At 43.0% G+C, this 12,544-nt stretch overlaps 1 protein-coding gene across 1 annotated transcript in view; it reads right to left on the reverse strand.

Annotated features, from left to right (window-relative positions):
* gas7a (growth arrest-specific 7a) overlaps positions 1–12,534 on the reverse strand; it is a 20,632-nt gene extending 8,098 nt beyond the window's left edge. The window contains exons 1-5 of the mRNA XM_037688663.1: positions 12,369–12,534; positions 6,674–6,763; positions 5,557–5,672; positions 1,010–1,084; positions 287–365 (exon numbers count right to left, since the gene is read on the reverse strand). Coding sequence (XP_037544591.1) covers positions 287–365; positions 1,010–1,084; positions 5,557–5,672; positions 6,674–6,763; positions 12,369–12,494 — 486 coding nt within the window. The 5' untranslated portion in view covers positions 12,495–12,534. The remainder of the gene's footprint in view (positions 1–286; positions 366–1,009; positions 1,085–5,556; positions 5,673–6,673; positions 6,764–12,368) is intronic.
* Positions 12,535–12,544: the final 10 nt, after the last annotated feature.

Here is a 12,544-nt window from a genome sequence, read left to right on the forward strand (position 1 = left end):
CACCTGGTCTAACCTGGAACCTGGTCTAACCTGGTCTCACCTGGTCTAACCTGGTCTCACCTGGTCTCACCTGGTCTCACCTGGTCTCTCTGGGTCTCACCTGGTCAGAACTAAACATCAACATCTCTGGAAACTGCCCGAGCAGACTCGTTCAAGCTGCACATCAGAAATAATTCAGGATGATGTTGATGTTTCTGGAGCTTTAATAACTTTAACCAGCTCTGGTGACAACACAACAAAACAAACAGTTTGGTCTAAAGAAACAGACGCCATGAACGGAAATAACCTTGTTGGAGAACTTGAGGTGAACTTCGGCTTCATCGTGGAGGCTCTTCTTCAGCTGAGTCCAGGCTTCTCCAAGAGTCCTGGCAACAAAAACAAACTGGTTTCTGTTTTGTTTTCAGGGCAGACGCACTACATTTAATTTAGCGTCAAAATAAATCCCAAACTGAAAAATACAATTTAACAAGAATACCAAAAAAACTACTTTTAACATTTCTCAAAAGAATCACACCAAATTTTAGATCAGTTTCTGTAAATTTGACTACGTCTGTGTTTGCTAACATGGAGTGGCTGTGGCGGCCATCTTGAATTGGATTAGAACATCCTGGGGTTATTTCCTGAACGCTTCAATAAAATCTGTGCACTGATTCATGAGATATTTTACTAACAGTCAAAAGCATACACTTATGCAATTAATTACATTATTGACTGTCTTTAATCATTTAAAACATCAAGTCAAAATGTTTTATTCTTTTACATCTGAGCAACGTATTGCACATATATAGTTTAATTACTTCTTAATACTTAAGGACCACTTCTGGCCCTCGGACCATCATCTGCTCCACCTTTCTGCAGAAGCTTTAACGTTGGGTTGAATTCACAGAAACGTTAAATCAGTTTGTGTTTTCTTCAACATTTATCTCTAAAATCCACAAAAACGTTTTGAGTCTGTGAACCGGAGGCGTGTTTGAAAAAGGCCTGAGCTGCGGTGGGTGCTGCCACTCACCCCTCCTCCTGCGCTGCCAGCGGGCTCAGGGACAGTTTGGACAGGTTTTTGGCATATTCCTCCTCAATCTTTATCCTGGAAGAGACAAGTGAAGCCGTCAGCGCTCGGCTCCAGGAGGACACAGACTGTTGCACTAAGACGATGCAACAAAGGCTTAAACCAGAAAGTTTGCAGATGAGAATCCTGCAGCAAAAATGTTCTCCAGAGAGCAGCTGGCCTCCATTTCAGGGATGAGCTCACACACACCCCGAGGGACGCCATGTTTGTGACCTTTACTTTTCCTCCACACCTGAATACATCTGTCGCCTACAGAAGGACTTAATGTCCTGACTCTCGCGGGTGAAACAGAGGAAAGGTCAGCCATGTTTCAGTAGAAGTTCTTCATCAGCATCTCAAACCCACAGGGTTCCTACTCAGTCTTAAAAACAACCGTGGTGAACGGTATTTCTGAGGGATTTTCCAAACATCTTGAAACATTCCTGAATGGGTTCTTAGTTTTTTTACGATTCCCAACGCCTTTGAGCGAGTTTGAAAAATGAATGTGACAAATTCTCAGAGTCATTGCAGATGATTTTTAAACCAGCCAAGAAGGAGCGCCAGCCAGTGCATCTCTGGTTCCGGTCCCAAGCTCAGGTAAATGGTGAGGGTTGTGTCAGGAAGGGTATCCGACGTAAAACACTTCTCCCAAAACTATAATGTGAGTTCATCAAAGTGAAACCATACCAGATCGGTCGAGGCCCACGTTAACAACGACCACCACTGGTGCTGTTGACAAACAGGGTGCCGGCAGAAAATGTGCTGCTGTTAGTTGAAGACCATGAGGAGGGAAAAGTGTCAGGAGACAGAGGGAGAAGAGGAAAGTGAAGAATGTATGACAGAGTTGCAACTTTAAATGTGGGGACAATGACAGGCAAAGGTAGAGAGCTGGCTGACATGATGCAGAGAAGGAAGGTAGATGTTTTATATGTCCAAGAGACCAAGTGGAAGGGCAGCAAGGCTCGCAGCATTGGAGCAGGGTTCAAACTGTTTTACCATGGTGTGGATAGAAAGAGAAATGAAGTAGGAGTGGTCCTGAAGGAGGAGTTGGCAAAGAATGTAGTAGAGGTGAAAAGAGTGTCAGATAGGGTGATGTGTCTGAAGGTAGAAGTAACAGGTCTGATGCTAAATGTTGTCAGTAATTATGCTCCACAGGTTGGATGTGATGTGGAGGAGAAAGATACATTTTGGAAGGATCTGGATGAAGTGATAGAGAGTATTCCCAGGGAGGAGAGAGTGGTGATCAGAGCAGACCTGAAAGGACATGTTGGTGAAGAAAACAGAGGGGATGAGGAAGTGATGGGTAGGTTTGCTGTCAATGAAAGAAACCAGGAAGGACAGATAGTGGCTGATTTTACCAAGAGAATGGAAATGGCTGTAGTCAACACTTGTTTCCAAAAGAGGGTGGAACATAAAGTGACCTATAAGAGTGGAGGAAGGAGTACACAGGTCAACTACATTCTGTGTAGAAGAGGAAACCTGAGGGAGATTGGAGACTGTAAGGTTGTGGCAGGGGAGAGTGTAGCCAGACAGCATCAGATGGTTATATGTAGAATGACTGTTGTTGTGAAGAAGAGAAAAAGAGTAAAATCAGAGAAAAAGACCAAATGGTGGAAGATGAAGAAGGAAGAATGTTGTGAGAAATTCAGAGAGGAGCTGTTAAAGGCTCTGGGTGGTAAGAAAGAGCTTCCAAATGACGGGGCTACTACAGCAACAGTAATTAGAGAAACAGGTAGGAAGGTACTTGGTGTGTCATCTGGACAGATAATGGATGATAAAGAAATGGGGTGGTGGAATAGTGAAGTGCAGGAAGCTATTCAAAAAAAGAGGTTAGCCAAGAAGAAATATGACAGTGAGAAGACTGAAGAGAGGAGACAGGAATATAAAGAGATGAGGTAGCTAAGACAAAGCAGAAGACGTATGATGAGTTGTATGGGAGGCTGGACACTAATGAGGGCGAGAAGGACAAGACAGAGGGATCAGGCTGGAAAGGATGTGCAGCAGGTTAGGCTTGTTAAACATAGGAATGGTAATGTTCTAACAAGTGAGGAGAGTGTGCCGGGAAGATGGAAGGGGTACTTTGTGGAGCTAATGAATGAAGAGAATGGAAGAGAAAGAAGAGTAGATGTCATAGAAACTGTGGACCAGGAAGTGGGAAAGATTAGTTAGGGTGAAGTCCAGAAAGATCTGAAAAGAATGAAGAAGGGGAAGGCAGTAGGACCTGATGACATACCAGTGGAGGTTTGGAAATGTCTTGGAGAGATGGCAGTGAGGTTTTTGACTCAGATATTAAATGGCATATTTGAGGGTGAGAAAATGCCTGAGGAATGGAGAAGTGTGCTGGTGGCCATTTTTAAGAACAAGGGTGATGTACAGAGTTGTAGCAACTACAGGGGAATTAAGGTGATGAGCCACACAATGAAGATCTGGGAGAGAGTTGTGGAAGCTAGACTTAGACGAGAGGTGACTGTGAGCAGCAGTAAAACCAAAATAAGACACCCTGGAGACAGAAAAAAAAAATCTTACAACCAAACTGAGACATTTTTGGACTAAACTGCATCAAATTTAAATGTCTTACTGGAATTTGTCAGAATTCATTGCTGAAGTTACGAATGCACTGAACGCGCCAGAAATACCTATTCAGTGAGATTTAGCTGATTTTCTTGGAGCTCTGTGTCTCTGTTGGCCGTCAGCAGATGCAGCCCAGTGACAAATTAGCTTTTAGAGGTGTCTCTTCTTGAGCTGCCAGGAGCTGCAAAGGTGTTAAAAGCCCTGAAAATTGTAAAAACATCTGCGAACTTGTAGCTGCAGTCTCACTGAACTCTGTGCTTGAGACCATGGGACCATCGTCTACATTTTGAATGGGACACCTTTGAAAATGTCGGCCTGTTTTTGTAAAGCTGTATTCTTGTCCGTGCACTTTAGTAACACAATGAGATCAGCTCATTTTGGGACATTTTGAAGCGAATACAGAAGCAAATGTCTTTGCATGTTTTTCTGGTTAAGCCTAGAGACAGATTCATCACACAAACACTTTTACAATTTGAACAGGTAGAAATAAAACTGTTTCCTGTCAGAAGGGAGCTCCAAGGTCACAGGTGTCCAACTACCGCTCCAACCCTGGAAGAGTGGATGACATCCACTCTGCTCTGGAACAAAAGTTGTTTGAACATTTTTTAGACATTGAAAACTGAAGCAACGGGGCTGAATGAGGGAGTTTTTCCTTTCCACTATCTCCTTTGTGCTTGCTCAGGATGGAAGACTGTGACAATGTGAAGATTCTACACAACCTGCTGCTTCCTTAGATACAGAACTTTTACTAATTGTTTTTTTTTTGTGAATATTTCTGTTCAGTGCCCTGAAACAAGATCCGTTGGGACTTAGAGCTACAGAAATAAACTGAATTGAATTTAATGCTGCTGAGCCTCATGGGAGAGACATGCTAGAGCCATTTTGGAGCCATTCTGGAAAAATTATGGAAACATTTTGGGGAAATTTTGGAAATATTTTGGAGACATTTTGGAAACATTTAGGAAACATTTTGGAGACATTCTGGAAACATGGGAGACATTCTGGAGACATTCTGGAAAGTTTCTGGAGACATTTTGGGGAAACTTCTGAAAAATTATGGAAACATTTTGGGGAAATTTTGGAAACATTTTGGAGACATTCTGGAAACATAGGAGACATTCTGGAGACATTCTGGAAAGTTTCTGGAGACATTTTGGGGAAACTTCTGAAAAATTATGGAAACATTTTGGAGACATTCTGGAAACATAGGAGACATTCTGGAGACATTCTGGAAAGTTTCTGGAGACATTTTGGGGAAACTTCTGAAAAATTATGGAAACATTTTGGGGAAATTTTGGAAACATTTTGGAGACATTCTGGAAAGTTTCTGGAGACATTTGGGGGAAATTTCTGAAAAATTATGGAAAAATTATGGAAACATTTTGGAGACATTCTGGAGACATTTTTGAGACATCTTGGAGACACTTTGGAGACATTGTGGAGATCCCCTCATTCTGTGCCGACTCATCAACATGGGTCAATAAATAGTAAGAATCGTTGATAGTAAAAATGTTCTGGATGTTTAACTAACTTTCTGCTGCTGCTCTTTTTCCTGAACTGGACTTTATTATTTTGTCTTCGAGGCTAACGGTGAAGCAGTCTTGTCAGCTTCAGCTGTATTTAATTGTGTTTATTGATCCTTTAAAACCCTCATTCATGTATTAATTTAAATCAAAGGCGTGATGAAGGAGCATCAGCAGCTTCAGTGCTTTCAGCAGCACTGCAGCTGTTTGGCTCAGAGCTAATTATGCAAACAGCAGCTGGACAACAACAGAGAACGATCGAGCTTCTCCTGGAACAGAGGAGGTAACTGATTTAAGATGGTATGAGCCTGCCCCCCCCCCCTGCAGAGGAGACATTTGTTCCTCCTGAGCAGTCCTGACTCTTCAGCCTGCTCATGAATGAAACTGCTGACGATGAGCAGTGTTCACAGCTGTTACCTCTCGTGGATAAACTCAGCCATCTCTTTCTGCAGCTGCTTCCCCTTCAGCTGCTTCTGCAGAAGAACCTCGAAGCCCGTCACATGGGTGGTCCCCTGTGGGTCCTTCTTGTCAGCCTGGGGATGAGGACAGAGACACCTCTCAGTTTATAAAACCCTGCAGGGCTCAACTGGATGATCACATGACTCATTCAGTCATGGAGGCCAGGCGTCGGTGCGTCAGTCGATGATGGGAGGACGAGTGTTTCTGTCAAACTTCACCAGAGACAGCCTGGACTCCTGTTTGTGAGGAAAGAGTCGCGCAGCAGGTCGGGAAACAAACATCTCATGTGAGCAGGCGCTCAGGTTTCAGAACCACTTAGAAGGTTTCACTACTAATCTGATTCAACGTGGGATTAAAAATGACTGCAGCCTCCAGAGAGGCAATAAACCTGTTAACATTCGATCAACGTTTCTTTTTTCTGCTTCATGTGAGGCGTTGACAAAAAAAAGAGCGAAAGGTGGAAAAATACATTTTGACGTGGATTAAAATTGGAGCTGTCTGCAGGGATTGTCATCGTGAGATGAAAATTACACGTTCTCACATGGGTTTCATCCCAAAGACTAGAAACATGCAGAAGAAATATTAAACAGTTCAAATGTACTTTAAATGACTAATCACTAAAATAATTTACAAACAGTTTTATTTTTACTCCTTCACGAGATGAATGCATCACAGCTAAATCTTCCTGTTTTTAGTACTTTACATCTATTTACAATGTTTTTGTTTCATTTTTATATAATTTCTTCTAATAACTTGTCATTTTATATGCTCTTTATATGATTGTCTACTGTCGTCATCACTCTTTGTTAAAATCAGGTCTCTCGTGTAAATGAGTCCTCGAGGCGCAACGAGACTCGCCTGTAGAAATAAAGGTTGAATGAATAAAGAAGGTTTAAAGTCTATTTTTACTAAAAAACACAACAATAAAATCTGACAGTGAGTAATAAAGTCCACAACGGATGAACTATACGTGTTGTAATGTTGACACAAGAAGTTAGAAGAGAAATGTCAAAAAGAGATCCAAAACAACAAAAACACCAAAAACTTCAAACCTTTGCGGTTTTCGAGAACTGACCCAGAAATAATCGCAGTAGCTCCAATCGTTGGGCTTCAGGAGCTGCTGCTCCGGACCTTCTCCAGGCAAAGGGAACGTAACACAGTTGATCTGAGGAGACACAGAAGATACACTGAAAATACACAGAAAAAACACTGAAAAATACACAGAAAATACACTGAAGATATGCAGAAAATACACTGGAAATACATTGAAAACACACTGAAAAATACACAGAAAATACACTGAAAATATGCAGAAAATACACTGGAAAATACACAGAAAACACACAGAAAAATACACAGAAAATATGCAGAAAATACACTGGAAATACACTGAAGAATACACAGAAAACACACTGAAAAATACACAGAAAATACACTGAAGATATGCAGAAAATATCCAGAAAATACACTGAAAAATACACAGAAAACACACTGAAAACACAGAAAACATACAGAAAACACACTGAAGATACGCAGAAAATACACAGAAAACATAGAAAATACACTGAAGTTACGCAGAAAATACACTGGAAAATACACAGAAAATAAACAGAAATCACAATGAAAATACAGTGAAAATAAATTGAACATATCGTACATTATCAACAAAAAGAGTTTGCTGTCCACAAAATTACTCTCAAGGCTAAAATCAACTACAAAGTAGCTAAAAGCTACAATAAAACTATAGCTTAAAAACTAACATGACGAAGACCGTAGCTAAAAGTTAAAAGAAGCATAAGAAAACAAAATAAAGTCAAATTTATTTATAAAGCACATTTAAAAACCACAGGTTGTTACCAAAGTGTTGAACAAAAAAAACATTAAAACAACTCACTTAAAGGTCAAAGGTCATTGAGAACAGACGTGCTTTTAAAGAGATTTATCAACAGGAAGTGCAGCGGCCTGTCTAACGTTTAGGAGCTCCGTCTCCTCGGAGCTTCAACCAGAAGCAGCTGATCAGCTGATCTCAGCGCTCGAGAAGGTCGGAGAGACACGAGGGCGCGAGGCCAGCAGGAGAGTTTCAAAATTAAAATTAAACAAAGAGCTGAAGCAGATTTCAAACAAAACAGTTTTTGAGGATAAAGACATTTATGTGTAAATCTACAGGGACAGCATTTGTAAATAAAACTGGAAAAGTTTAACAGTTACAAGAAACTCATGGTCCCCGCCCCCTGATTAATGTTTTGATGACTGAACGGTTGAAGCACGAGGACTGCAGAAGAGGTTTGACTGTAAAATCCAGCTGTGAACTGTGAGTCAGCTCTCAGACCGCTCTCTGATCCGTCAGATCAAACCCTCGACTCTCCACACCGTTTGTCTCCGCAGGTGAATTCAGACTCCGCTGCTTCATTTTCTGCCATAACGCTCAGGGTTTGTGGGCCCTCCTTCCTGGCATGTGAGCCTCCAGACCGGCTGCTTCACCCACAAACACTCTGACTCACGGTGTTTACAGCGCCGCTTCGCCACCGAGCTGCTGCCACAAACATCCACCAGCTGATTCTGCCCAGCTGCTCGCTCCTCTCTCAGGCCGAACCGAAAGGATCATCAGAGGCATTTGAAAGGTGCTCACTGCAGATCAACCATTAAAACTTGTTCTGACCAAGCGGTGCCGTTTGAAGAAGTTTCGCATACACTGATGCGATACGCTGAAACGTGGGTACGCACTCAATGTAAACAAAGCTCTCAGCTGAAGCTCGACCTGTTGACCTTTCAGGCTGCAATCTGTAATATGGGTGAATCCGACAAGCGTCGACTCTGTGAGACGATGTTCAGGTGGACGATATGAACACACCAAAGGGATAAACTGTCATTTTTACAGTGACATCCTGTCTAATAGTTATAGTAATAGCACAGAAAATGGCTAGGCTAATGGCTAACCAGTCGAGCAGCAGTTATTAAAGACATTTTCAGTTTTAATAATCAACTTTTTCATAAAATCGACATTCTGGAGTAGGAGAACGGCACGTTAGCTACATCTGTCTGCGCTGAGAAAACCGTGACAAAATAAACATGCTGTGCTAACGTGTTGAGGATTAGGATTAGCTAATTTAGCTAATACTAAACTAATATGATCTGAATACATAAAGGATAGGTTGGATAATGGTTCCAGACCTGCTGGAGGTGGTGCTACTGGGCGTCAAACAGGGAACAGGTTCAGAAGCTGCACGCCAAAACAACCGTAATGTCAGTGAACGTCTCATCGGGCCTGCAGCTTCTCTCAGTGATTGATTTCACTCGCACATGTATCAACTCGTCTTCTGTGAGATTAAAGGGAAGCACGTCAACACCCTGCTGCACGCCGCAGGCTTCAGTAAACACAATAATCTGATGGATTACAGATTATTGAACACTCACAGGTCAGTTAATGGTGGAAAGATGAAACGCAGAATTATGATACGTTTGGCTCCTGCTGCCATGAAAGGCAGTCGACCAGGTAACAGTGTTTGTTTGTTTTCTGTCTGGCTGCAGAACTGTAGCTAAAACTTGGCGTGGTAGTAGCTGCGAGTCGTCCCCAACACGCGTCCTGAAGGCTAACGAGTTGTGTGACGTCTTTGTTTAAAACTGTGGCATGCGAGGCGGCCATTTTGAATCAGTTGTAAATGTCCATTCAGAGCGTTTCAGAGTTTTGGACCTCTCCGACATTAAGCCAGCGTTGACATGCAGAAACGACATGTTTAATTTACGGCGTGTCCCGTTCGGTCGCCCTGCTCATTTCCCGCCTCAGAGACCGCCCTGGCTGTCGGGGGCACCAGAGTCTCTATCCCACCGGCTCTCGGTCCATCAGCAGGAGACCTGTCCGGTCAATCTGCTCCTTTATGGCCGCTAAGCGAGGAGCTGCAGGGCTGGGATTAAATATTAATACAGATTACCCTTGTGGCCCGGCGGGTCATAAATCAGTCTCCGAGGCAGGTCTTGGAGAGGCAGTTCAGGTCCAGGTCTCAGGTTTGAATTTAACCTCAGACCAGAAGCTGAGCGCAGCTTCTGATGATCTGTTGGGCGAGCTGGGACATTTTGTTCCCACACCTCCTCCCTCTGGAGCGCGTGGATTACAGATGGAGCTCATTATACCTGCTCTACGTTTTATCACCAGCCACAAACATGGCAAAGGTAGAAGATAATATCTTTATGCTTGTTAGCAAAATATCTCATGAACCACTAAACAGGTCATGTTCGGCCACAGATAAAAAGAAACAATAAAATGGCTACAACTCGGTCAACGCTACACTCTGAGCTAAAGTTTGGTGTGGTAGTAACTGAGCATCACACTCTGAGCTCGACGTCCTGCAGGAGATTTTACTAAACTGTTTTCAAGCTTTGCCCAAAACGGCTACATGAAGCCCAAGCCGAACATCTGGCATGAAGGGCGGCGGGCGACGTGCATTCCCTCGTTTATTCCTGCCTCTTTTTCTTTGATGATTCAAGAAGTTTTTATGGAAACGTCTAAACAAATGGCCGGGGGGGCAGAAAAACAAAACAACTGGAGTCGATCAAACATCCATTTCCGAGCAGCACATTTCATCAGATCAGGGTGTCGGATGCTGTTGCTTAGCAACAAATTACTTTTGCGGTAACCCCAACTCCCCCCTCCTCCTCCCTTCCTCCAAACATTCACCTCCACAGAACCAAAACAAGATGACGCTCCCTCTCTCCCTTTTCCTCACAGACAAATCCCACGACCCGCTTGGGGGGTGGGGGTGGGGGCGGGGGGGCGCAGCGTAGCAACAAGTCGAGCACCAAAACGATTGATGAAAAAAAACCAGGATCTGGACTGGGTTGGACCAGGTCACACATCCTGAAGGTGAAAACGAGGCTGCATTTCCTCTGATGTGTGAAGAATCCTGCTGCAAGGGTCCATTTTTCCCATCAGTCATGGACATGTGCGTCTCCATGGCAACCATGGAGGTGGGGGTGAAATACGAGGTGCAGCACGGTGAACATAAACACGTCTCTGGGTGGGGGGACGGACTCATTATCAACTGCACTGTAAAGAGGGATTTTGAACAAATAGCATCTGTGAAGATTATTTAACTTTAAACATTTTAACAATAAAAGTCTGAATTAGTTTTAATTTTCAGTGACGGCTGCAACCTAAACAATAAAATGGAACTGAGGAGGGAAATACGCTGAACATGAGACATGCTCTGCTAATTTCAGCTACTAAAAGATTGTTTTAATGGCTTTTTGTCTTTAAATTAGAAAACTTTTTACTTGAAGAGACAGATTTCAAACTTGAGAAGTTAGAGAAATGACTGCTTGAATTGGCAGAAGAAGCTGAAACCTGAATGTTAAAGCTAAAAGAAGCAGAACATTAGCTAAAATATAGAAGCTAAAAGACAGATAGAAGCTAAAAGAAGCCAGAAACCAGCTAAAATCAAAAACACAAAAAAAGAAGACAAAAATAAAAACAGCAGAAGGCTAGCTAAAAGTAGCAGAAGGCTAGGCACAAGTATTAAAATTATAGACACAAGGAGAAAAGTGCTAGCTCTAAAGGTAGCAAAGGCCTAGCTACAAGTAGCAAAATGCTAACTAAAAGTAGCAAAATGCTAACCAAAAGTAGCAAAATGCTATCTAAAATCCAAAAGTAACAAAAGGCTAACTAAAAGCAGCTTAAGGCCAGCTAAATGTAGCAGGATGTTAGTTAAATGTATCAAAAATGCCAGCTAAAAATATGAAAATGCTAAAGTAGCTAACTGTTAGCTAAAAGTAACAAAAGGTAATTAAATGTAGTAAATTTTTTGGTAAGAATAGAAAAACGCTAGTCAACAGTAGCAAAATGCTAGCTACAAGCAAAAAGTAAGAAAAGGCTAGCTAACATCTAAAGATAAAGTGTAAAAATTGGTTGAATTTTTTTAATTTATCTGTTTTGTTTACACCACTCAGATGTTTCAGTTGTGATCTTTTTAAATAAAAAGGTTAAAATTGTTGGATGGGTTTTATTCTTTAGCTGTTTGTTTCGTTTGTTTTTGCAGCGAAGAAATGTAAAAATGAGCCTGAAACCGAACCAGATACCATCAACGAGACGATCTACGTCTCCCCAGGAAAGAACAGTTTTCATTGTGTTTTTCCAAACGTTGTGTCTCCTCTCGCCTCTCCTGTCGGTGTTTTCCCTCTCAGCTCCGGTAATCTGAGCCATCGTCGCCATGGAAACTGGACTTGCAGCATCTCTTCTGCTGTATTTATTTATTTAATTTCCCACTGATGACCACACTGATGGTTCCAGCAGGTCAACGACACCCCCCCCCCCCCCCGGGTGAGACACAAACCTTCACCACTGAGCCCCCCCCCCCCCCACCCCCACCCCAAATTATGGACTGAGGTTACACAACCCCCAGCTACAATCTGAGCTTCTTCAGCCAAATCTACTGTATGTTCTCCATAAATCCAGACTGTGATCCTGCTCTTAATACGACTGGATTACTCTGGGGTGCCAACGTCCTGAGGGACCCGGACGGTCCCAGGAGGAGGTGTTTGAGGGAGAACAGCATCATCTCAGAGGTCTCCCCCTGACGGACAGATGAGGCTCCAGGTACCAGCAGCTTCTGCAGGATGAGCTAATCTTAAATCTGACATTAATCCAGTTACAGATGGATACATCAGTCAAAAGCTGGACACCTCAGACAGGTCCAGTGGCCCCTGGGGGCCCCGTCCTGTTCTCAGATTAAAGACCCTGTGGTTAGCAGGAGAAGAGGATGAAGTTTCAAGATACTCACCGTGGTCTTGGTCTCCTTGACCTCCTTGATCTGCCTCTTGGCCGGCGACACGGAGCCGGGGGGCTGCGGGGCGAGACAGGAGGGGTCGTCAAAGCTCTCCTCAGTGTCAAAGCTGGCCTCCATCATCGTCACCTCCTCCTGCTGCTAATCCTCTGTGCGCCTCCTCACACTGAGGC

This window comes from Nematolebias whitei, chromosome 15, assembly GCF_014905685.2.
Source record: "Nematolebias whitei isolate Nwh7 chromosome 15, NemWhi1, whole genome shotgun sequence".
NCBI lineage: Eukaryota > Metazoa > Chordata > Actinopteri > Cyprinodontiformes > Rivulidae > Nematolebias > Nematolebias whitei.